This window comes from Bufo bufo, chromosome 6 (genome assembly GCF_905171765.1).
Source record: "Bufo bufo chromosome 6, aBufBuf1.1, whole genome shotgun sequence".
NCBI lineage: Eukaryota > Metazoa > Chordata > Amphibia > Anura > Bufonidae > Bufo > Bufo bufo.
In genome coordinates, this window is record NC_053394.1 from 71,041,938 (window position 1) to 71,069,098 (window position 27,161).

Below are 27,161 nucleotides of genomic sequence, written 5' to 3' on the forward strand. Positions count from 1 at the left end.
TATACTGTATATAAGAGATATATCTAACAATACAGGTTTTTATATTCTTTTTTTATATTGGCTTCCTGCAAATTGTTACCACTTTTAGTTCCACCTTAGGGGGGTAAAATGGAGTGGCAACTTCCAAATGCACCTAATTTATTCATGATATACGGTAGAGTCTTGATTTATTGCTATGCTTGGACTAGATTTGACAGTGTATTCTGTGTTCAGAGCAGGTGTCACGCCACCCGGCACCAGTGTGGAGCAACTTCATTACGCCAAGAAGCTATACGACTCTGCCTTCCACCCTGACACTGGCGACAAGATGAACCTAATCGGAAGAATGTCTTTCCAGGTTCCAGGAGGGATGGCGATCACCGGATGCATGCTACAGTTTTACAGGTACAATCATTTTTATGGATTCACCCATTCTACCATGAGATGAAATGCCTATAGCCAGAACTGTCAATCAGTTTGGCCAACATGAAATCATAAATGGTGCATGTGATTGAATTGGTTGTATGAAATAGGAAAGACATGGCTACTTTTTTCTAGAGACAGCACCATTCTTGTCCATGGGTTGTGCCTTGTATTGCAGTTAAAGAGGTTGTCCCATATGGACATTTATGACATATCAATAGGATATGTCATAAATGTCTGATAGCTGTAGGTCCAACCTCTGGTACCCGCTTTTATCTAAAGAATGGGGTCAGTGAATGGAGAGCAAGCTGCTTGTGCATAATGGCTTTCTCTCTCTTAACTGCAGTGAGACTTCAGAAATTGCTGAGAACTGCCTTGGCTATTTTCAGAAGTCCCATAGCCGTGAATGGAGGGATGGCTGCACAGGTAGGACGGCCTCTCCATTCACTTCTATGGGCCTTCCAAAAATAGCCAAGCATGCTAGGTAGGCTACCTATGAAAGTCCCATAGCAGTGAACGGAGAGGATCCACCATTCATGGTGGAGTTCTTGAGGTATGAGTGGGTCACATATGTAGGATTCGCACCTATTAGACATTTAGGGCATATCCTGTCGATGTGCCATATATGTCCATATGGGAAAACCCCTTTAACTCCAATTCAAGTGAATAGGGCTTAGCAGCAATACCACATCATTGGCCACTGACCACAGTGGCGCAGTTTCTGGAAGAAAGCAGACATGTTTTCTATTCTACAACTAATTTCATGAAGGTTATCAAGTTTTTGGTTATTATGTTATTATCAAATTATTTGCCCATCCATTCCTCCATCATACCGGTGGCTACTATCATCTAAAGGGCAAGTTTCTGAAGAAAACCCAACAATTCCCCAGAAACATTTGTGTTAGGAGGGTCAGGGACTTACATTCATCCTAGAGTCTCTAGATATGACAAGCCAAAGGTACTACTAGTATGAGTAAGGGGGAATTATGGATGTAGCAGAGTTAACACTTAAACTCTTAACTCAAATTTCTTAACTCATTGTGAGTTAAGCATGTGCGTTAACTCTACTACATCTGTAAAATGGTTTTCCGTTTCTATGTAAAGAATGCTTAGTCTTTGTGTAATGAAAAGTTTAGCAAATTTCTAATTTTTTATGGCATTTCGGGCTTTCACCATTTTCATGCTGTCTGTTATTAGAACATTCTTGTCTACATTAAGATGCCAAAAAACTCCTTGAGAGCCACTTTATAGGGAGGAATTTGCTGCCAGAAGTTTGGCGTGGATATGCATCAAAATTCCGGCTGCAGTAGTGTGGTGTCCACCTGTTTTCACGGTGAGGCAGTGCTGCAGTCCGTGGGCAAGTGGATTAAAGTTACAACCAGCGCAAGAAGAGATATGTCCCTTATTGGCACGGTGTCCAGAAGGACACCGCTTGAAGCCACGGCGGGTGTCTGCTTGCAGTTCAGCTCCATTCAATGCAGCATTGAAGTTGAGCAACTGTGGCAGAAACCACAGCGTAATTTGAGTCAAAATCCACCATGTGAATGTAGCCTGAGAGCTAATACTTCTCATAGCTGAAGGTAACCATACCATTGTAACCAGTTTAGGCAATTTTAAGTGAAACAGTCTGGACTCTAGACTTATAGACATGACTTACTGTGATACATTTTAGCTTTAGCAAGCCTAGGAATGCTGATATATTTGGCTTACAAAGGAATGTATATACTGGACACAACTGTAGCAAACCCTTAGCTGTAAAGAATTATACAACCACTGCACACAAGACAGGGTGCAGCGGGGGGAACATGGTTAAAACTTCCCCCTTGTGCCCCAACTACTCCTGGCTCATCTGCACTGCTCGCCTCCTCTGGCTTGTGTTACATGCAGTATATGGCCTGTATATAATGCTTTCTACTGTATACTGGTGAAAGGTGAACGTTACATGGTAGTGTATGTATGTGTATATGTAGACAGAGAGAGAGAGTAATTACCCTTTAACAGAGCTGAGCAAAGAATCTTAGCTTTTTTGTCTGAGAGGCCTTGGTTTGGGTACAGTTTCTTCTAATGAGGGGCATACGGGTAGTATGCATGAGGAGTAATTGGCTTCTACCTCACAGGTTTTTTTTTTTGCCTTCCTCTGGATCAACTTGCAGGATAACAGGCCGAACTGGATGGACAGATGTCTTTTTTCGGCCTTATGTACTATGTTACTAGTATTGTAACCCAATGTTCCTCTGGATTTCTGTGAAAAATATATGAAAATTAGCCATCAGATAGGCTTAGGAAAGCTAGTTTGAATATCTTTCCTCGAAACCCAGAGGGGCATTGCCTGGCCTACAATACTCCAAACACGTACTCTGCATACTAGGCGCTCTCCATAATGAGAAAGACCCCCCCTCCCCCCAGACAACTCCTATATTGCGAAGAAATACTGAGTAGCATACTGGTCTCTCTCTCTGAACCTGTAGAATCAATTTGTTCATCCTTTTATATACCATATTTTTCACTTTATAAGATTCACCCAATGATAAGATGCACCCCAGGTTTAAGAGGAGGAAAATAAGAAAAATATATTTTTCATCAGACCTCATATCAGATCCTCAGATCAGACCCCCATAAATATTAGGACATCAGATTAGACCCCCATAAATATCAGGACAACAGATCAGGCTCCCTTATCAGGACATCACATCAGCCCTCCATGTCAGAACCGCATCAGACCTCAGATCAGCCCTCCATATCAGAACCCCATCAGACCTCAGATCAGCCCTCCATATCAGAACCCCATCAGACCTCAGATCAGCCCTCCATATCAGAACCCCATCAGACCTCAGATCAGCCCACATTGTCAGAACCCCATCAGACCTCAGATCAGCCCTCCATATCAGAACCCCATCAGACCTCAGATCAGCCCTCCATATCAGAACCCCATCAGACCTCAGATCAGCCCTCCATATCAGAACCCCATCAGACCTCAGATCAGGACAGTGAAACGCCGGCTCCAGCAAGGAAGACCGGGAAGGGTGAGTACTACAAGCGCTTGCGGCGCTTCGCTTCCAACTCCCGTAATCTAATTCATACTAGTAAGCGCTTCCATTGTGGAAGCACTCACTAGTAGTCACTTTATAAGACGCACTTTTAAAAAGCCAGCCTCTTTGGTGGCCTGGACCATGGGAGTGCACATAGGCTGGTCCTTTTTTCTGTAGTGTGCAAGCACGACCACCGCTGATGGATTGCAGGGAGGTCGTAACCATGGAAAAGAGCAGTGTATAATGTGATGGAAAAATTAATCTAGCCAGCAAAGGAAACAATATGGATAATTACAATACATTAGTAAGTGGCTTGTATTAACTTTGTCTATATGATAAATGCCATTTGCTGAAGTGACACAACCCCCTTTAATACCAGAGGCAACCCGTGGATAGGTGTGGTGCTTTGTGTGGGGAAAAAGCAGCCATGTTTCTCTTATTCTATACAACCCCTTTTAGCAGCCCTGCGCCTGCTTCTTTCTGAGGATCTGTGAGGATCCTAGTAGTTCAATGCCCACCAATTAGGAAGTGATGGCATATCACAGCAATATGCCATCACTTTCATATATTCCCTAAAATCTCAGGGTCTTTTCACACTGTATCATTAGTGTCTGTTTAGGAAAGCGCCCACGCATCCGTTAAATAGACCCATAGCCTCTTTTTTGCCTGATGAACAGTTGAACACCATGTTCGCCATGTCTAGTAGGGCCATAAACCTCAAAAATGTAAAAACCAGCCAGCACTGCCAGGTGAGGGGGATTACCTCAGTCTGACAGTGGAGCTCAGGAGGTGTGTGTGCTGGGAACTGAGGCTTGTGCCGCGCTGGAGGGCTGAGACCCATCTGTAAGGGAAACGGGCCCCCTAAAAGCCTGCTATGGACTGCTGGAGGCAGAACTGCCAACAAGGTGATTTTTGTTATGTGGACTTTCCATTGTGTGGGAACTAACACCAAGACTGCAAAGTGGCGTTTTGTTTTTGCTTTATGTGTGAATAAACACGGAAGTTTGATTTAAGAATTGGTAATTTGCCTCTGTACTGTGTTCGCACACCCTGTCTACCAGAGCGAATCGCCACAGTTGCTACATGACAAAATAACGTGGTCTCAAATAGCAGGAAATGCTCAACCCCGTATGCAGTTATACATCTATACCCGTGGGAGCAAATCCTGCACATGTGGTCCATTGCTAATGGCATCCCCAGCAAAAAATGCATGCAATGGAGGATGCCTGCAGCGGACCACAAGTGCCACAAAAACATCCTACATCAGATAACAAAATGTGTGGATGTAATTGACTATATGAAATAAACTTTTACACGAATAGGTGCACTACTGTAGTGGATGCAATCAACACAATCTGACTAAACCCTCACACTGATGTTAAAATGAGACTTTAGCCAATATATCATTATATGAAGGACATACCGGAGCCCGCGCACTACGTCAAGGTATCTCAGGTGGCACGGGACCTAACGCTAACCTACCTGTGCTGTATGGGCAGTACTAGGGGCCAGTGGGCGAATTACAGGAGCTTAAGGTCCGACTCACAGCAAACAGCTCCCCGTTACCTCCAGCGTGAAACCACACATACAATGAGAGGAGCAAGGAGGCTCTGAGTCCCGCCCAAGGCTGACTGATATGACGCAGGCCTCACAGGTGCACCAAATGTAGCCTATAGATGAAAATCAAGGCACATTCAAATTTGGAGTTTATTCACCTCCAGACATACATATACAAACTACATGACAAAATAACGTGGTCTCAAAAAGCAGGAAATGCTCAATCCCGTATGCAGTTATGCATCTATACCGAGGGGAGCAAATCCTGCACATGTGGTCCGTTGCTAATGGCGATCCCTAGCAATGGAGGATGCCCCCAGCGGACCACAAGTGCCACAAAAACATCCTACACCAGATAACAAAATGTGTGGATGTAATTGACTATATGAAATAAACTTTTACACGAATAGTTTCACTACTGTGGTGGATGCAATCTCTCTCCTCCCATTGTATGTGTGGTTTCACACTGGAGGTAACGGGGAGCTGTTTGCTGTGAGTCGGACCTTACGCTCCTGTAATTCGCCCACTGGCCCCTGGTACTGCCCATACGGCACAGGTAGGTTAGCGTTAGGTGACATGGTGAGCTGGCTCCGGTATGTCCTTCATATAATGATATATTGGCTAAAGTCTCATTTTAACATCAGTGTGAGGGTTTAGTCAGATTGTGTTGATTGCATCCACTACAATAGTGCACCTATTCGTGTAAAAGTTTATTTCATATAGTCAATTACATCCACACATTTTGTTATCTGGTGTAGGATGTTTTTGTGGCACTTGTGGTCCGCTGCGGGCATTCTCCATTGCATGCATTTTTTGCTGTCTGTGTTGCCAATAACAACCAATCACAGCACAGCTTTCATTTTTGAAGAGCAGAATCTGAAATGAAAGCCACGCTGTGATTGGTTGCTATAGGAGACAAAGACAGGTTTACTTTCAGTTTCGAAAATTTGTCTCATCATTTACTATGGGATGTAAAGGACAATCTGAGTTCTCTAAATTAATTCCTCTATCTTCCATGACAGGGAAAAATGGGATCATGAAGGCTACATAAACCACAAGCGCTCTCTGATAGTCTATCGACCATATGTATGTAGCCTCCTAATGAAGATATGGACAGAAAACAGATTGTCAGCAGGATTTCCATTCCCAAAGTTAAAATATTACACATTTTGGTTAAAGTCAACACCACTAGTAAATGCTTAGATCGCTACCAGACAATATGGCCAATGATTAACTGAGCCGTGAGAAGGGAGCTGTGGGCCGACATCTGATAAACAGCTGGGTATACACGGAGGACTCGCATAACATGTCTTTATCCCATAACCGACCCCGTTAGGTCAACATATGACAGATATTGATTTAATTAGCAAATTAGACAGCGCCGCAAGCAGCTAGAAAAGGCGCACGTCTGGTCAACTAGACTAGACTAACAGGAATACGAGCAGTGAAAAGGTTTTTTTTTGCACTGAGAGTGGCCATTTACAGTATGAACCGTAGAACCCATCCCCCTTATACACCCATGTTAAAAACATATACCACATGGTACATTTTTTTACTGGATGCTTATATGGCGCTATTACATGCTGCACTTTGACTACTCCCAGTAAGAGCCGTCCCAGATCAGCTACACAGCCATACTAAGTATTAGGTGTTAAACAGCAACTGCTGCTGACACATAAAAAACGTCTCTTACTCCACCGAGGCCAGGAACCTAGGTGACACGTACCTTTCATCCACGATAATTCCTTGTACCTTCTTGCATACCTCCCCCCTTTGTTCAACCCTGAGGGGGTAAACACATGACATACAGTATACTCGAGACAGGGCATCCGTGTTTCCCTGCAGCCGGCCTGCCCTGTGTTCTATGGAGAACTTAAAGTTTTGTAAGGACAGGAACCGCCTGGTGACTCGGGCATTTCTCTCTTTGGCCTGGCTCATCCACTTGAGAGGGGAGTGGTCAGTCACCAGGCGGAATGTTCTCCCCAACAAATAGCGGAGAGACTCGAGTGCCCACTTGATAGCCAGGCACTCTCTCTCCACTATACTGTACCTGGTCTCGGCTGGGGTGAGCTTGCGGTTTAGGAAGACAACGGGATGCTCCTTCCCGTTGACTTCCTGAGACAGTACAGCACCGAGGCCTACTTCAGAGGCGTCTGTCTGCACTCTGAATTCCCGCTTGAAGTCGGGCGTCACCAAAACCGGGGATCCACACAGGGCAACTTCAAAGTGGAGAAAGCCTCTTCCGCCCGGTCATTCCAGTGAATGATCACTGACTTGCGTCCCTTCAATAACCCTGTCAATGGCACGGCTACAGTAGCAAAGTGGGGAATAAATTTAATGTAATAGCCTATCATTCCTAGGAATTACTTTACTTGTTTAGTGGTGACAGGTCGGGGGCAAATTTCTTATCTCCTCTATTTTGTTTACTTGGGGTTTGATCACTCCGCGCCCAATAACATACCCCAGGTATTTAGTCTCCTCTAACCCTATCGCACATTTTTTTGGGTTAGCGGTTAGTCCCGCCTTCCGAAGGGAGTCCACTACAGCCTGCACTTTGGGTAGGTGACTTTCCCAATCGGTACTGTGGATGACAATATCATCCAGGTAATCCGAAGCGTACCAACGATATGGAAGCAGCACAATGTCCATAAGCCGTTAAAAAGTGGCGGGGGCACCATGCAGACCAAAGGGTAGCACCTTGTACTGATACAGCCCTTCAGGTGTGATGAAGGCAGTTTTCTCTTTGGCAGCCTCCGTTAAGGGTACCTGCCAGTACCCTTTTGTGAGGTCCAAAACAGAAAAATACCGAGCTTGGCCTAACCTCTCGATAAGCTCATCCATCCGGGGCATGGGATACGCATCGAATTTGGAAATCTCGTTCAGTTTACGAAAATCGTTACAGAACCGCAACTTCCCATCCGGCTTGGGTATTAGCACTATAGGACTAGCCCACTCACTTTTAGACTCCTCAATGACGTCTAGCCACAGCATCATCTGCACTTCCTCTGAGATGGCTTGACGCCGAGGCCTGGGTACCCGGTATGGTTTTAGCCGGACTTTCGTCTGAGGCTCAGTGACAATGTCATGCTGAATTGTAGAAATGCGTCCAGGAAGATCTGAAAACACATCTGTGTTCCAGTTAATAAACTCCCTGGCCTGCTTAGAGGAGAGGCTGTCAGCAATTCTTACTGTGGCAGCCGCTTCCCTTGCTTCAGACAGAGGGGCCGAAACCGCTTCTCCTAGAACAGCGGTCCCCAACCGCCGGGCCGCAGCCTAAGACCGGGCCCTGGAAGATGGTTTGCCGGGCCGCGGCGATCAGGGCCGTCTTTAACGCTGTACTAATGAAGCGCTTCCATTATGTGCAGGGCTGCGCACATCATGAGGTCGCTCTGTGACCTCACACTGTGCGCCGCTATACAAAGCCAGCCGACAGCAGAATGAAGAATGAAGAGGATCGCGATGGTGACCAGGAGCAGGAGAGGTAAGTGTTTTTTTTTTTTATTTGCACTGGGGGCTGATGGCTGACCTGGGGGACATGGGGCAGACATGAGGGGCTAATGGGGGGCTTATGGCTGACATGAGGGGCTAATGGGGAGCTTATGGCTGACATGAGGGGCTAATGGGGGGCTTATGGCTGACATGAGGGGCTAATGGCTGACATGGGGGGCTTATGGCTGACATGAGGGGCTAATGGGGGGCTTATGGCTGACATGAGGGGCTAATGGGGGCTTATGGCTGACATGAGGGGCTAATGGGGGCTTATGGCTGACATGAGGGGCTAATGGGGGGCTTATGGCTGACATTGGGGGGCTAATGGGCTTATGGCTGACATTGGGGGGGTTTATGGCTGACATTGGGGAGGTTTATGGCTGACATTGGGGAGGTTTATGGCTGACATTGAGGAGGTTTATGGCTGACATTGGGGAGGGTTATGGCTGACATTGGGGAGGTTTATGGCTGACATTGGGGAGGTTTATGGCTGACATTGGGGGGTTTATGGCTGACATTGGGGGGGTTTATGGCTGACATTGGGGGCTGATAGGTGGCTAAAGGTTTGGAGGTTGATCTGAGCCATTGGGGTCTGATCTGAGGTCTGATTAACATTGGGGGTCTGATTGCTGGTCTGACCTGAGGTGTAATGAAAAATATTTTTTTCTTATTGTTCTCCTCTGAAACTAGGTGCATCTTATATGGCGAAAAATACGGCACAGTGCAGCAGAGACCAGAGTCAGTTTATATAGTTGTTATATATTTTAATATGCACCTTGTGTTTTGTTATGCGCGTGAATCAGTCAGCCCCCCCCCACCCACCCCCGACTCTGGGCTCGCTGACCGGCCTCCATATACTCCATGACACGAGGCAAAGCGGTCTCTATCCGCTGTTGCATCTTGGTAACATACTCAAGGACACTTCTATTCGGATATAGCAGTTCGAAGGGCGAGAACCCACTAGGGGCACCTCTAGCACAGCAAACATGAGATAGGGCAGAAGAAGGTTCCAGTCCTTCCCATCTTTAGACACCACCCTTTTTAACATGGTTTTTAATGTTTTATTAAACCTTTGAACCAGACCGTCCGTTTGCGGATGGTAAACAGACGTCCTTAACTGTTTACAGAGCTCCCTCGTGACTTTGGACATAAAAGGGGTCCCCTGGTTAGTCAGAACCTCTTTAGGTAGCCCCACTCGGGAGAACATTTCCATTAGCTCCTAAGCTATTAGTTTAGCCGATGTATGTCGCAGTGGCACCGCCTCCGGGTACAGAGTGGCGTAATCTAGGACGACCAGGATGTGTTGATGTCCTCTAACGGACTTCGGTACTGGGCCTACTAGGTCCATCGCGACTCGCTCAAATGGTACCTTGATAATAGGGAGAGGTACCAAGGGACTGCGGAAAAGGTGCTGGGGGCTAGTTGCTTGGAAGGTCGGCAAGACTTGCAGAATTCGTCCACCTCTCTAAACACACTGGGCCGGTAAAACTGTTGTAGTATCCGGTCCTGTGTTTTCTGCATTCCCAGATGCCCCCCGAGAACATGTTGGTGGGCTAACTCTAACACGAGTTTGCGATAAGCCTGGGGCAGCACTAACTGTTCATATATGTTCACCCTGCAGTTGGTTTACCCGATACAGCATATCCTGATGAACCACAAAACGGGGAAACACTGACTCTGCCCCTGGTTGTTGTGGTTCACCATCTACTATTAATACATTTCCCCAAGCTCGGGATAAGGTTGGGTCTCGGTGTTGTGCAGTACCAAAATTATCCCCAGAGACATTAAAGGGGTTTTCCCATCTCAAACAATGGGGGCATATCGCTGGGATATACCCCCATTGTCTGATAGGTGCAGGTCACCTACAATAAGAACGGAGCCAGGAAATGAACGGAGGGCGAGCGCCGGCTCGGCCATTGCCGTCTGCCCCATAGAAATGAATGGGAGCATGGGCTCCCGGGGTCCTCCAGCCACAGCGCTATCCACTTTGTTCTCGTTGTAGGTGCAGGTCCCAGCGGTGGGACCCGCACCTATCAGACAATGGGGGCATATCCTAGCGATATGCCCCCATTGTCTGAGATGGGAATACCCCTTTAAGGTCGGCCAGCTCAGGCCTCGGCGGCAAGTTCTCTACATCCCTCCCACCATTACATTCAGTGGGGTTGTCCCCCCCCCCCCTTCCACTAATGTGGCGGTCACCCCTACCGCTGGCCCTTCGGCCTTGGGTTCCCAGGGTTCTGGCCTCCCCCTGGAGTCAGGCCACTATGATGGAGTTACCCCTGTCTCATAGGTATCAGTCACTCTAGTAGCAGGCCACAGTGACAGGAAGCCGGGAAGTCTCTCCCCATTATAAGTTCTATGGATGCACATGACCCCAACTTTGAGTCCAGCAGAGCCTCCCCTGGAGTGTCTCCCACTTCCCCCTGGCACAAGTGGTTTAGTGTTTCTGGGGTACCTGCTGCACACAGCTTCCTGGCATATAACGACTGACGGTAGCCATAGTTAGTATCCATTGGTTCCACCTGATGTGGACAGTCAGCTCTTACATGGCCAGGCTCCTGACACCGCCAGCAGACTATCGGAGCCAGGTTTGTACGGGGTACATGCCGGGTGGGTTTGGTTGGTAAAAGTCGCCGGGTCTGGGATGGAGATTTACGGGGTTTGACTGCCCACCTCCCAAAAGAACCCCCCCGTAAGATTCTTAATAGCCTCGTAGCGCTCCACCAGGTCCACCATTTCCAGGGCATTGCCAGGAGACACCTGGCCGATCCAGTGCTGGAGAGAGCGACAACCTCACTGGTCTCGGGGTAGCGTCTCCCGGATGGCCAGTTTCTCGTACATCGCCAGGTAGGTTTCGATGTCGTCTGCAGAGGTCATCTTAGGAATCGCGGCACGGACTGCTTTCCGGGCATCGTGGACTTTCGGAGTTGGCCCTGCTGTCTGCAAAGCTATCACATGTTGTAGCAGCAACTGGTTGGTCTCCTGCTGCTGCTTATTAGCCTCGCGTTGGTGCAGGTTTGTCTCTCACTGCTGCAGATTAGCCTCCATGAGGGCCTTCACAACAGCCTCCATTTTGTCGTGGGGCACTGGTTGTAATACAACTGGTCTAATGTACGACATACAACCGTGCCTGGAAAAATGCAGAACCCAAAAATATCGGCGTTCACGCCAGCCTCACTGCTCTTGCCCGTATCCTCCACCAATTGTGGGGATTCGCTCTGGTAGACAGGGTGTGCGGACACAGTACAGAGGCAAATTACCAGTTCTTAAATCAAACTACTGTGTTTATTCACACATAAAGCAAAAACAAAACATCACTTTGCAGTCTTGGTGTTAGGCTCTTTGCAGACGAGCATTCCTCCCACAGCGAGTCCGCATCGCAGCACCCGGCCTGACCTCCCAGCACTGACGGTATTCACATAGCATTATATTGATTTATGATGCTATGTAACCCTTACAGTTCTGGAATGTATTGGATAACCCTGGCATAATGCTGTTAGTGTTATCCAATACATTCCAGAACTGTAAGGGTTACATAGCATCATAAATCAATATAATGCTTTGTGAACCCCGGCAGCGCTGGGAGGTCAGGCCGGGAGCTGCTTTGCAGACTCGCTGCGGGAGGAACGCTCATCTGCAAGGGGCCTTAGTTCACACACGATGGAAAGTCCACATAACAAAAATCACCTTTTTGGCAGTTCTGCCTCCAGCAGTCCATAGCAGGCTTTTAGGGGGGCCTGTTTCCCTTACAGACGGGTCTCAGCCCTCCAGCACGGCACAAGCCTCAGATCCCAGCACACAACACCTCCTGAGCTCCACTGTCAGATTGAGGTAATCCCCCTCACCTGGCAGTGCTGGCTGATTTTTAGGCCTGGCAAAACCCGGCCTGGAACATGGTAGTCGCCCACCCAGAACTTTGATTACTCCCAGTAAGAGCCGTCCCGGATCAGCTACACAGCCATACTAAGTATCAGATGTCAAACAGCAACTGCTGCTGACACATAAAAACTGGGTCTTACTCCACCGAGGCCAGGAACCTCGGTGGCACGTACCTATCCTCCACGATGATTCATTGTACCTTCTTACATGACACTGACAGATTCATAAATCTGCTCCATTAACGTATACATAATGAACCTCATATTTGGCCTTTGCTCTTTATCATATTCTGTAGCATTGTACACAGTTTGTCATCATTCACATCAGCCCCTTTCCCTTTACAGTCTAAATTATCAGACATTCTAGGTCCAATTTAGTAGAAAGCTAAATATCCTACCATTATGGAAAATGGGAGGAAACCATATGTTGTCTTTGGTTGGATATGGACTCGGAACTCTGGCGCTGCAGGGTGCCAGTGCTGACAACAGGCATTGTGCTGTCTATTCTGACATGGCTGCAGTTGTCAGGACTGGTATTAGAGTTTAGAGTGACATCCACACACATTATATCCACACATTACATGTTCCTCGTGTTCCTGTAATGTTCCTCCACCCACAGTGCAAACATATTGGATAATTGGTTACGACTAAGGAGAAGGTCTCCGAAACGCGTAAACAGCTTGTTTGTGATACTGTACCGCATATGATGTGATTAATAAAGAGGAAGATTTTATGGGAAGAAAAATAAGTGCCGGAATCGTTTTCTTCTATTTCATATTGGATAATTGCCTTCTATAAATTTGACCATAGTGTAAATTTCAGGCAATTTTTTTTTTTTTAGATTGATAACGTATAATCAAGATAGGTCATCGATATCTGAATGGTAAGGGTCCAACGCCTGACAACCCTGCTGATCAGATGTGTGAAGCTCACCAAGCAGCTTAATTCATTTCAATGGGGCTGAGCTGCACCTAGGCCGTGTGATCGATGAACGTGACATCACAGGCCCAGGAAGAGGCCATGGCAGGGCACCATGGTATCGGGAGTTTCAGGAGTCAGACCCCCACCAATCAGATATTGATGACCTCTGCTGAGAATAGCCCATCAATATTAAACACTCAGAAAAACCCTTTAACCCATTTGATTACATTTTTATTATTACATTCACATTATATACAAACCGGATTCCAAAAAAGTTGGGACACTAAACAAATTGTGAATAAAAACTGAATGCAATGATGTGGAGATGGCAAATGTCAATATTTTATTTGTAATAGAACGTAGATGACAGATCAAACGTTTAATCCGAGTAAATGTATCATTTTAAAGGAAAAATACGTTGATTCCAATTTTCACGGTGTCAACAAATCCCAAAAAAGTTGGGACAAGTAGCAATAAGAGGCTGGAAAAAGTAAATTTGAGCATAACGAAGAGCTGGAAGACCAATTAACACTAATTAGGTCAATTGGCAACATGATTGGGTATAAAAAGAGCTTCTCAGAGTGGCAGTGTCTCTCAGAAGCCAAGATGGGTAGAGGATCACCAATTCCCACAATGTTGCGCAGAAAGATAGTGGAGCAATATCAGAAAGGTGTTACCCAGCGAAAAATTGCAAAGACTTTGAATCTATCATCATCAACTGTGCATAACATCATCCGAAGATTCAGAGAATCTGGAACAATCTCTGTGCGTAAGGGTCAAGGCCGTAAAACCATACTGGATGCCCGTGATCTCCGGGCCCTTAAACGACACTGCACCACAAACAGGAATGCTACTGTAAAGGAAATCACAGAATGGGCTCAGGAATACTTCCAGAAACCATTGTCAGTGAACACAATCCACCGTGCCATCCGCCGTTGCCAGCTGAAACTCTACAGTGCAAAGAAGAAGCCATTTCTAAGCAAGATCCACAAGCTCAGGCGTTTTCACTGGGCCAGGGATCATTTAAAATGGAGTGTGGCAAAATGGAAGACTGTTCTGTGGTCAGACGAGTCACGATTCGAAGTCTGGGACGCCATGTCATCCGGACCAAAGAGGACAAGGACAACCCAAGTTGTTATCAACGCTCAGTTCAGAAGCCTGCATCTCTGATGGTATGGGGTTGCATGAGTGCGTGTGGCATGGGCAGCTTGCATGTCTGGAAAGGCACCATCAATGCAGAAAAATATATTCAGGTTCTAGAACAACATATGCTCCCATCCAGACGTCATCTCTTTCAGGGAAGACCCTGCATTTTTCAACAAGATAATGCCAGACCACATTCTGCATCAATCACAACATCATGGCTGCGTAGGAGAAGGATCAGGATACTGAAATGGCCAGTCTGCAGTCCAGATCTTTCACCTAGAGAGAACATTTGGCGCATCATAAAGAGGAAGGTGCAACAAAGAAGGCCCAAGACGATTGAACAGTTAGAGGCCTGTATTAGACAAGAATGGGAGAGCATTCCTATTTCTAAACTTGAGAAACTGGTCTCCTCGGTCCCCAGACGTCTGTTGAGTGTTGTAAGAAGAAGGGGAGATGCCACACAGTGGTGAAAATGGCCTTGTCCCAACTTTTTGGGGATTTGTTGACACCATGAAATTCTGATTCAACATATTTTTCCCTTAAAATGGTACATTTTCTCAGTTTAAACTTTTGTTCCGTGATTTATGTTATATTCTGAATAAAATATTAGAAGTTGGCACCTCCACATCATTGCATTCAGTTTTTATTCACGATTTGTATAGTGTCCCAACTTTTTTGGAATCCGGTTTGTATTACAATTCATTACATTATTATTACATTTCTTTACAGACGGCCTGCGAGAAAATGAACTCGTAAGGAGCTTTTCTATATATTCTACGCAGTCAGCTGCATACAGTATGCACCACTGGTGACCACAATTGATGGTTGGCAGCCCTGGCTATATGCATAGGTTTAATGTGTATTTTCACAATATGTTGTAAAACATCCCATTCTCATCTGTTTTCACCTTGTATAACATTTGCATCTATTTCATACTATTAGCTGTATGTGTTTTTGTAACTCTTTGTTGTATATTTGAACAGGACGGTTCCCGCAGTAGTGTTTTGGCAGTGGGTTAACCAGTCTTTTAACGCACTTGTAAACTATACCAACCGAAATGCCGCCTCTCCCATCACTCCTGGGTAAGTCCTTCTCTGCCTTATTTCTTACCTGTGTAAGACTATGGGGCAGATTTATTAATACTGTTGAACTTTGCACTGTTGAAGAATATAAATCGCAGTCTTAAAGGGGTTGTGCACCTTTGGGGTGGGAGGATTTGGCAAACACCCCTCCTGGGCAGACCTGCGAAGGGAAGGATATTTACCTGCTTCCCTGTGCTGACTCCTGGCACCTTTGCTCCCTGGCCTCGGCTGCTCCGTTGGGCTCATTGGAAGCAAACTTCCTGTTGGGCACCGTTGCGGCCAATTGCTGGCTGCAGCGTTGATCTGCTACCATTGCGTCACGTGACCATTTGTCATGATGCATGGGGAGCAGGTCACCTCTGTGGCCAGTGATTGGCTCCAACACTGTCAAACAGGAAGTCTACGTCTAGGCAGCTGAGGCCAGGGAGCAAAGATGTCGGGAGCCAGCCCGGGAAGTATGCTTCCTTTTGCAGGTCTGGTTGCCAACATCCCCCACCCCTTTAATATTAGACATGTTTATGGTACAGGCACAGGGACCTTTATTGGCATATCCTAAATCCTGCACCAGAATTCTGTCAGTGCACCAAAAGTTTGTCCAAGTTTCATGGTACCTTTACCAATTACTGATGAGACAGAAGGGAAATGGTCATGGTGAAGCGTCTGGAGCCTAATGCTCACAATGTAAGCATGCCGGCAAATATGTCTTATTTGAGGAGTTTATTAGGAGTAAATTTGGACCACATTAAATATTTCACCACTCATACGGCCCAATCAAATGGGGGTTCCACACCACATAAATTTGCTTTAGGAATTGTGAATGCTGTGGATGACAGAAGCAGGGACAACTCCGAAGAAGGACACATAACATTAGAAACAGATTACTAATGATGTCTAAAAGTAAGAGAGTGCAAATTTAGACAGTCCCAATCTGCCCCAGATGTTTCAGTGACTGATGCTGACTGACAAATCTGTCTCATCTTTAGACTGTTTAGTCTAAGTTTACGCCACCTATAAGTTGACCAAAAATTCTCCAAAATGTTGGGGCACATTTTTCCTGCGATGAGATGCAGTTTAGCAGCCAGTATGTAACTGCTGCAGTCGGTCAGTGGCCTCAGCGGGCATCATGGCTCCCATCGCTGGCTGGTTATGCCAGTAATATGTCACATGACCACTAAGGCCACTGATCATCTGCAGTGGTCACGTGCCGCCTACTTATAAACAAAGTACGGTGGGACCGCCGGATCATCTGCACTGGATCTGCGGGGGATTTTTTAGTGTATTTTTTTTTACATATTTTATAGCATTTGCTGCTTTTTTTTTTCAGAAACCAGATAAGAATGAAAGAAAACAATTTACCAAACTTCTTGGCTTCTGTAAAGAATCTCATAATCTGTGTTTTCTTGGAAAGAGGTGTTGGTTTTCTTGGAAAGAGAAGTTGTGGGGGAGTGTGGAAAACCACATCCAGCATTTCTCTGGGAAAATAATTAAATTAAAACCATAAAATGATATGTTAGTAATAAACAGATTAATGATCTTTTTAACTTAATATCAGCCTGCAAAAGTATTTTCACATAATTAAAGAGCAAATCATAGAGTACAGCTATACGGTACCTTATTAGATAGATGATTCAACCAGCTGTCCAGTCTTCTGCTCGGATCATAACTCTCGACTCGCTATAACATTACTAACATTGGTGCATATAAAAAAATATTCACCTGACCTTTCACCCCCTGTGGCTCATCTTCCGCCATTTCAGACCCCGTGGAGTGACGTTACCAGCTTTGTCGACCCACCCCTTTTATTTGGACTGTGCAAACATCTTATTACACACATTGGCACAGTCTCGGTCAACCACTTCCTCCCATATGGTTACTGTATGGCTCTTACTAATATATCCTTTGTTGATATTCTACTCTATTTTCTATATTTCATAAGGTATGCCACCTTGTTTGCAACGTCTTTTGTGCTGTCCACATGGAGGTCTTGTCCATAAAATGGCTGCTGATTGTGGGTCATGTGACCAAGCAAATTACCTCCATGATGTGATGTCTCCTCCATTCATCTGCACTGCACCTGCGTCTGCACCGTTCAGAGTTTAGTGCAGGTGTAGTATGTTTGAATAGAGGAAACTGAGTGATGTCTGGTCACATGACCCTCCATCAGCGGCCATCTTATGGACAGGACCTCCATGCGGACAGCACAGATTTGCAGGGGCGTACTGGGAACTTCAAGTGGCCCTGGAAAAAAAAATACCCCATGTTGTAGGCTGGTTTTAATTGACAGAAGACAGGGCCAACAGAAGTAGGCAGGGAAGCAATACTGTAATGCAGCACAAAATATCGCCCCTGCAGAACCACATACCATAAGGCAGCACATAATACTACCACCCTCGCCGCGGTATTCAACTATATCGCCATTCGGAGGATGGCAATACAGTTGAATTCAGGAGGGCACCTGCAGCCGCTGCATAAGTAGCTAATACTTCTAGCATTAATTAAGGCTGAGAGCATCAGATCTTTATGTCCCCATCTGGTGGCCTTGAGGCTCGGGCAGCCCCCTGGGCATCGGCCCACCGGCAAATTTCCCTGTAGGGTCTATGGCCAGTTTGCCCCTGGGGGCATGGCTTATGAAATATAGCAAATGGTTCAGAATATCAGAAAGGCTTTATTAATAAGTGCCATATAGTTATTTTACATACACACTGGTCAACATTAACAAGAAAGTGGTCTACCACTTTAATGCTACCATTGCAATCCTACAGGAGAAAAAATGTCAGGACTGAATATCCTCAATTCAGTGCTAAGTATTGCTTACACAGTAGCCATAACTCCCTCAATAATAAGCCTGTTTGGCCCACTATAGAGTGAGGGAGATAAGCGGCTGCCAGAAACGTCTCAAGTTGTCCCCATAGACCTCATTGTCAGTCAGTTTTGATGGAATCACTTGATCAAAATGGACATTCTTATGTGTATGTGTTCGGCTAAGAACTTTTTTGCTAAAATTTTGCCAGGGGTTAAATGCATATTATATCTTATATGAAATTGTTCTGTTTTGAACTTGCAGCCAGATTGGAGTTGCCTACGTGACGGCCACTGGAACTGCTCTAGCCACTGCAGTTGGACTTAACCTGTATACTAAGGTACGGAACATGAAGAGCATGTGTGTGCTTTCACCTTAAAGGATATAGGTCTCGGGTGGAAGGGGGGAGATACTGCAGCTCCTTGATGTGACCGCCAGAGCGAGGAGAAACAGTGACCCCTTAAGACCTGGAGACGTACATCAAGCCAACCAAGCACCCTGCTCTGTACTGATAAAGAGCACAAACTCTGAATCAACTGCCTGCAGATGAGTCTCCCTTTCATTTTGGAAAGGACTTTTGGCGGGGCTGATATCCTTAGTCATGCTGCAGGGCCAGATATTGACTAAAGGATATTACCTCCACTAGTTGGCCCTACAGAAACTGCTTTCATGAGCGATCTGTATACCGGTACATTCAGACCAGTGCAGGTTCGTGCTCACCATTGTCTTCTGCTAATTATCCACCAGTATAATGCTAACTATACTTGTGTCTGTAGTGTTTATCGGTTATGATGAGGATTTTGAGAAGCTCAAATATACCTGCCGGGTGTAATCATGGCAAGATTAGAGCTTGGATAAGGGGCAATTGCCTCTGGGTACACCTATCTAGGGGACTTCCATCAACTAAAGATGACCATACACATTAGACTTATATTGGCCAAAACATTGACTATCTGATATATTTGAGGGTGTCCCGATTCTCCACAACAGATGATGTTGGTTCAATGTCCTCTCCCCATTCAGAAAACATGCATGATGGGCCAAGCAAGCATGTGTGGGGGTCTAGGTAGGAGGAATGGCTGTTAGCTGACAGCTACTAGGGTGAATGGCCACCTCTACACTGGTTGCAATGCAAAACAAAAGAAATTTCAACTAACGATGAGGGACAGTTTGAGCTGATGATGAACAGTAGTGAACCCAGGAAGCAGGAGACCCTTGGAAAGGGAAGGTTTTCTCCCAAAAATATACATAGTAGCCTCTGCAGCTGCTTTGAGCTCTATAGATATGGGGGCTACAGCTCAGGCCTGTCCCTGTGGCCAGTGTAAACCTTCACAGACTCCTCTTCTTCAGTTCTTCTTCTTTTCTAAGAGGTCAGGCTTTCATGTCTTGGTATGAAGTATGTGGTGGTCGCCAGTGCTGTATTGTGGCCCCCTCTTTTAATCTATGTACCCTGTTTATCCTCAGGTTAGGTTTTGCTTACTTACATACATTGTGCATTCACAAAAATTTAACCAGACTAGACATTTTTGTGTACGTAGCATATTAACAAGACCCTGAATGCATAACCAAGTAACCTACTGTATACTGTATAGGGACGCTGAAAAGATAACAAAGGTGTTTCCCAAAATTTTACAATTGATGAACTATCCCTGGAATAGGTCATATATATTAGATTGGCAGAGGTCCAACACCACATACCCCAACCAATCAGCTGTTTGAGAATAGCTTTGGTGCAGAAACTACACAGCTCCGTCCACTGTTACTGCAGCGCTGCTTCCAGTCACTTCAATGAGCTGCAGTAATCAGATCGATCCACATACATAATGAATAGTCCTGTCGATGGAGCTACTCCCAAACAGCTGATTGGCAGGTGTTTGCAGTGTTGGGACCTCCAACGATCTGATATTGATGGGCTATACTAGTGATAGGTCATCAATTTTTAAATGATGGAGAACCCCTTTAACATTTGAGTAACACAATAGTTTCAAAAGCGACCTCTCTACAGGTTGTATGAATCCCTCCTCATTTGCTGATCTTCTGCGTTGTCTTCTAGGGTAGCAAAGTTCGCTTGGGCAAGTGGATTACATGATAGTTCACGTTTGCTTCTGTTCTCACTTTCATTCTCTTCTTTCAGGTTTTGTTCCTCTCTGATAGCCAGAGGAGCGTACTAAAAGCACAATTCAGTCGCTTGAAATGTGCTGTGACAGTCTTTAAAATATATACTGTGCCTTTCCTAGTAAAAAAATAATTGGTTCAGCTCAAATCACATACAAGCGCTGTTATGTGCCACTCACCTGGCAATCCGAGCCACAGCCCATTTCCAACAGGACAACATAGAGACACCTAAAAGAGGAGAGGATCTGTCAACAGCAACTTTTTTATGGTGCTAGGGAGCTGTAGGAGTGTTTTGTTGCAAGTTAATAACTAAAAATTATAATGACAATATATTACAGTATTATCATTACTAGACCCAATGCTAAGGCTCTTGGGTTCACCGTTGTTTTTTCAGAGAGCGCCACCGTTGATTGCCCGTTGGGTTCCCTTTGCTGCTGTCGCCGCTGCCAATTGTGTGAACATTCCTATGATGAGACAACAGTAAGTTTATGCCAAAGCTATATCTTCCTTCACTTGTTCAGCCAATTACAACTAGTAACCTTGAACTTTTCCCATTTCTCGCCCATATTCCTTGGGGGACACAGGAAACCATGGGTATAGCTCTGCTCCCTAGGAGGCGTGACACTAAGCGAAAGCTGTAAGCTCCTCCTCCATCAGCTATACCCTTCAGCCTGGAGAAGAGACTGCCAGTTTTTGCTTAGTGTCCAAGGAGGCAAGACACCCCCTGCTTATGCAGGGTTGTTTTCCTATGATTTTTTATTTTTGCGTTATTTGTTGTTTTTAATTCGATTTTTTTCTACCTACAGGGACAACAGAGGCGCATTAGACCCCTCTGTTTCTCCCGGGGTTGAGTTGCGCCAGTGCCGGTAATTCCGCACTGCCGCCTCCCCCACAGAAGACAAGGTGGACCAGGGCAGCCTCGCTCCCCTGCGTCCCGCCAGCTCAGGGTCGCCCGCACGCCAAGTCCCTTCCCCGGCTTCCTGCCACTGCGGTGCCAGGAGCTGAAGGGGCGACCCCCGCTGGATGGACTGAGGGCGAAGACAGCGTATGGTGAGAGTGGCTGCAATGCAAGCTGGTAGCTCAGTGGTAATGCAGTTGCTCCTTGTCCAGGCTTTATGAGTTCAAAACCCCTTTCAGCCTCTAAAAAATGTTTATTCCAGCCTCCCCTTCCTCCCTCCCACCGCTGCTACCCAGGCCGCTGCTACATGGCCGCTGCTACATGGCCGCTGCTACATGGCCACTGCTACATGGCCACTGCTACATGGCCACTGCTACATGGCCACCGCTACATTGCCACCGCCGGCACCCCCCCCCCCCCAGCATATCGGGACGTTACCGGGCTTAGTTGGAGGGGAGTTTATCTGGGCAAGTCCTAGGACGCTGCCTTACAGGGGACGGCTGCAGACAAGCAAGCCGTCTGCCACATCCAGGCGCGGCGGGAGCCGTTTTTTCTTGGCATGAACGGCGCCATTTCATGGCCGGCACTTCATCATCCTTGGGGGTTAAAATCATTTTGCCGCGCGCGCGCGGCTCTGCTTCAGCGCGGCAGTGGGGGGGCGGAGCTTCCTACATGCGCTCCGCTACTTCCGGGTTCATCGGGCTCCACTTCTCACAGTGCTGCGTGGAATCCTCTCTGCCGTGCGATCCTGAAGCCATTCAGCTCCGTGCTGCTGCCTCTCCTCCACAGCCTCCTTCAGTCTGTTCCCCTTACCGCTGCCGCTTGCTTCATCCGGGTCTGGTAGGACTGTTAACCCCCTCCGTGCCAAAGTACTGTTGCTTGGGTGTTATCCCCGTTTTCACTTTAAGTGCAACATCCTTTTTTCCACCATGTCAGACCCTTCTGCAGCCGCCAAGCCATGGTACCATGCCTGTACTGCTTGTAGGGAACCCTTTCCCCGGGGGCAGTCTGATCCGCACTGTACTGCATGCCGAGCTCCACCGCAGCCTCAATCGCCCGCTGTGTCGCTCCCTGCTTCCTCTGACCCGCCTGACTGGGCTAGATCCCTGTCCCAGGCCGTGGAAAGCCTCACTCATGTCGTGGGCCGCCTAATAGACAGGCCACCTACCCCGCAGGACGCCACTCTGACTGTCGCGCCCTCCGGGTCCACTGCTTCTGCCGCTGCAGCGGGTTCACTCTCTCCTAGTGACCCCTCCAGAGCTAGGCACTCTCAGAAGCGTATTAGAGTAGAGCGAGCCTCCTCCTCTGAGGCCTCACTCTCTCCGCCACGCGTGCGCACCCAGACGGGCCTCTCCTCTCCAAAGGATTCGCTCTCTGAAGGTGAATTGGCGGTTTCAGATTTGGAAATGGACTCGGCCCTGCCGTCCAAGCTAGCCTCAGCGATGGGTCAACTCATCACTGATATTCGTGACACCTTTAAGGTGCAGGATGACCCCCCCTAGCTCGGACGCAGCTAGCGTCTCCTTTATCAGACCCAGGCAGGCCTCAAAAGTCTTTCCAATCCACTCTGATTTCTCCTCCGTGGTGTCTAAGGCTTGGGCTCGCCCGGACGCCCGTTTTGTCAACCCCAAGAAGCTGGACATTTGCTATCCCTTTCCAGCCGATGTCGTGGCCACCTGGTCTTCCCCACCCAAGGTGGACCCCCCTGTGGCCCGGCTGTCAAAGAACACGGCCATCCCTGTTCCCGACGGGTCCTCCCTTCAGTCAGCGGAGGACCGTCGCATGGAGACCCTTTCCAAGGGCATTTTTGCTGCCTCCGGTTCTGCTCTCAGACCGGTTTTTGCCTCTGCGTGGGCAGGGAAAGCAATCTCTGCTTGGGGTGCGCAGCTGGAACAGGAGTTGGACTCGGACGTCCCCATCCAGGACCTGCGTTCCTTGGCCCAGCTTATTATTCGGGCCGGGAATTTTGTCTGTGAGGCCTCCCTTGATGCGGGAGCCCTTATTGCACGCTCCTCCGCCCTGGCAGTTGCCGTCAGGAGGGAGCTCTGGCTGAAGGTCTGGAAAGCGGACGCTGCCTCCAAACGTTCCTTGGCGGGGCTACCGTTTGCGGGTTCCCGCCTTTTCGGGGTCCGCTTAGACGAACTTATTTCAGAGGCCACGGGTGGTAAAAGCACCCATCTTCCTCAACCCCAAGCCAGGGGCGCCCCCCGCGGACGCCCTGGTGCGTCTCGTTTTCGGTCCTCCCGCAGGGCCTCTGGGGCTCCCACCACAGCTGCCGCTTCGGCTCCTCCCCAGGACAAGCGTAGGACGCCGTTTTTTCGGGCGCAGCCCTCCTGGCGCAAGCCGCAGGCTGCCCGCACACCCGCAGCAAAACAGTCCTCTGCCTGAAGGCGCGCCCCCACCCACCCGGGTGGGGGGCCGGCTCCTCCTTTTCAGGGACGTCTGGATGGCTCACGTCTCCGACCCCTGGGCCCTCGAAATTGTGTCCTCCGGATACAAAATCGAATTTGCATCCTTCCCTCCAGATCGGTTCTTTCGCTCCCGCCCGCCGCGGGACCCGAAAAGCGCGGCTGCGTTCTCCGCGGCCGTTCAAGCCTTACTGGACAGGGGGGTGATTACCCCCGTTCCTCTAGAGGAAAGGTTCCAAGGGTTCTACTCGAACCTCTTTGTAGTTCCCAAGAAGGGAGGTTCGGTGCGGCCCATTTTGGACCTCAAAAAGCTCAGCCGTTTTCTCCTCCTTCGACGGTTTCGGATGGAGTCCCTCCGTTCCGCGGTGGCTTCCCTGGAGCAGGGAGATTTCATGTCTTCCATCGATATACAGGATGCCTACCTCCATGTTCCGGTAGCCCGGTGTCACCATCGCTTCCTTCGATTCGCCGTGGGGGACCTCCACTTCCAATTTGTCGCCCTTCCCTTTGGGCTGGCAACAGCCCCCCGGGTGTTCACCAAGGTCCTGGCCCCGGTTTTAGCCTTACTCCGTTCCAGGGGTGTTTTTCTGCTACCATACTTGGACGATATCCTCATCAAGGCTCCGTCCCTTTCTCAAGCGGTTGCCAGCGTGGATCTCACTCTAGAGACTCTGGCGAGGTTCGGTTGGGTCATCAACTTCCCCAAGTCCTCCCTTCCCCCCTCCAGACAACTCGTCTTCCTGGGAATGCTTTTAGACACGGGAGCGGCGGAGGTACGTCTTCCCTCGGAAAAACGTCTGTCCCTCCGTGGGGCGGTTCGGGGTCTCCTTCTCCACCGTCGACCGTCCTTCCGCTTCTGCATGCGGGTCTTGGGGCAGATGGTTGCCTGCTTCGAGGCAATCCCATTTGCGCAGTTTCACTCCCGCCCTCTCCAACGGGCGATCCTCTCCTCCTGGGACAAATCGCCGGAGTCTCTGGATCATCCCTTCCATCTATCGCCTCCGGTGCGGTCATCTCTCCGCTGGTGGTTACAGTCCCCTCTTCTGGGCAGGTCCTTTCTGCCACTCAACTGGTTGGTGGTTACAACCGATGCCAGTCTCTCTGGCTGGGGAGGCGTGTTTCCTCCCCGATCCGTCCAGGGCATTTGGTCTCCATCGGAGTCCAAACTCTCGATCAATGTCCTGGAACTGAGAGCGGCCCTTCTGTCTCTACGACACTGGACTCATCTGCTGAAGGGTCATCCAGTTCGTGTACAATCAGACAACGCCACGGCTGTGGCGTACATAAACCACCAGGGGGGCACTCGCAGCGCTGCAGCGATGCGGGAGGTCACCAGCATTCTCCGTTGGGCGGAAGCCCACGTCCCGGCCCTATCTGCAATTTTTATTCCAGGGGTGGACAATTGGGCGGCGGACTTCCTCAGTCGCACCACCGTCGACCCCGGCGAGTGGTCTCTTCACCCGGAGGTATTCGAGGCCATTTGCCTTCGTTGGGGCATACCGGACGTGGACCTCATGGCCTCAAAATTCAATCACAAGGTCCCCGCCTATCTGTCCAGGGCCAGGGATCCGGGAGCTTGCGGAGCCGACGCCCTCGTTCTTCCTTGGCGAGGCTTCGCGCGCCCATACATATTTCCTCCCATCCCTCTCCTGCCCAAGGTCCTTCGGAAGATCGCGGCGGAAGGCGTCTCGGTGATTCTGGTCGCTCCGGACTGGCCCCGCCGGTCTTGGTACGCCGACCTCATGCTGCTCCTGGCAGACGCGCCCTGGCCGCTGCCCGCCAGGGAAGATCTTCTCTCTCAGGGACCGATCTTCCACCCGCGTTTAGGGTCCCTACGTTTGACGGCGTGCTTGTTGAGACCACCGTCCTGACACGTAGGGGTTTTTCTGCGGACGTCGTCCGCACCATGATCCGCGCCCGTAAGCCGTCCTCTTCTAGGATCTATTATAGGACCTGGACCGTTTTGTCCTTCCTGCAGAGCGGACTGGCCCAAGGTCTAGGCCTTAGTTCTTTGAAGGGTCAGGTATCTGCGCTGTCCATTTTGTTTCAGCGCCCACTGGCCCCCCTTGGTCCTGTCAAGACCTTCCTTCAGGGCGTGGCTCACGCGGTTCCCCCGTATCGCCCTCCGGTACCGCCCTGGGACCTGAACCTGGTTCTCTCAGCGCTCCAGGCTTCTCCTTTCGAGCCTCTGCGGACGGTTTCCTTGCGACTTATGTCCTGCAAGGTTATTTTCCTTGTAGCCGTCACCTCTCTTCGGAGGGTGTCCGAATTGGCTGCACTCTCCTGTCTGGAACCTTTCCTAGTGTTCCACCAGGACAAGGTGGTTCTTCGTCCGGTCCCTTCCTTCCTTCCTAAGGTGGTCTCCGCCTTTCATCTGAACGAGGACATCATTCTCCCCTCTTTGTGTCCTTCCCCTTCCCATCCGCGGGAGAGGAAGCTTCATCGCCTGGACGTTGTCAGGGCGCTCAAGATTTACCTGGAAGTAACCAGCTCTTTCAGGCATACTGACTCGCTCTTTGTGGTCCCGGAAGGGTCGCGCAGAGGGATGGCGGCATCCAAAGTTGCTATCGCCCGTTTTGTCAAGATGGCTGTTACTGAGGCTTATCTCGCCAAGGGCAAGGTTCCTCCCCTTGGTGTTACCGCTCACTCCACTAGAGCGGTCGGGGCTTCCTGGGCTCAGAGAAATCGGGCTTCTACGGAGCAGATTTGCAAGGCGGCCACTTGGTCCTCCTTGCACACCTTCACCAAGTTCTACAGGGTGCATACTCATGCGTCGGCTGACGCTGCTTTAGGCCGTCTGGTGTTGCAGGCGGCAGTTGATTGATGCCTCTGGTGTTGGTCTAGTTTGTTCTGGTCCCTCCCTTCTGGGACTGCTCTGGAACGTCCCATGGTTTCCTGTGTCCCCCAAGGAATATGGGCGAGAAAAGGAGACTTTTGTATTACTTACCAGTAAAGTCTCTTTCTCGCTCTTCCTTGGGGGACACAGCACCCGCCCTTCATTGGGTTACAGTTGTGGTTCTGGCTTGGTTGCCCCCGTTGGGGCTCGACAGTTCTTTTTCCGGTTGGTGGTTATCTTTCACTACTTGGACACGCAACTGGCAGTCTCTTCTCCAGGCTGAAGGGTATAGCTGATGGAGGAGGGGCTTACAGCTTTCGCTTAGTGTCACGCCTCCTAGGGAGCAGAGCTATACCCATGGTTTCCTGTGTCCCCCAAGGAAGAGCGAGAAAGAGACTTTACTGGTAAGTAATACAAAAGTCTCCTTTTTGTCATGTTACAACCACAAACTGAAATGTATTTTTTGGGGATTTTATGTGACCAACACAAAGTAGAAAGTATGTGTGATGTGAAAATAAAATGATACATGGCATGCATTTGTATTCAGATCCCTGTACTCTGATACCCCTAAATAAAATCCAGTGTGACCAATTGCCTTCA

General features: G+C 48.5%; 1 protein-coding gene across 2 annotated transcripts in view; it reads left to right on the plus strand.

Moving 5' to 3' along the window:
- Positions 1 to 27,161, plus strand: part of SFXN2 (sideroflexin 2) — a 77,618-nt gene that overhangs the window by 26,405 nt on the left and 24,052 nt on the right. For both annotated transcript variants that reach the window (XM_040437752.1, XM_040437753.1), the window contains 4 exons: positions 214 to 384; positions 15,406 to 15,504; positions 18,569 to 18,644; positions 20,814 to 20,899. In XM_040437752.1, the coding sequence (XP_040293686.1) occupies positions 214 to 384; positions 15,406 to 15,504; positions 18,569 to 18,644; positions 20,814 to 20,899 (432 nt within the window). The remainder of the gene's footprint in view (positions 1 to 213; positions 385 to 15,405; positions 15,505 to 18,568; positions 18,645 to 20,813; positions 20,900 to 27,161) is intronic.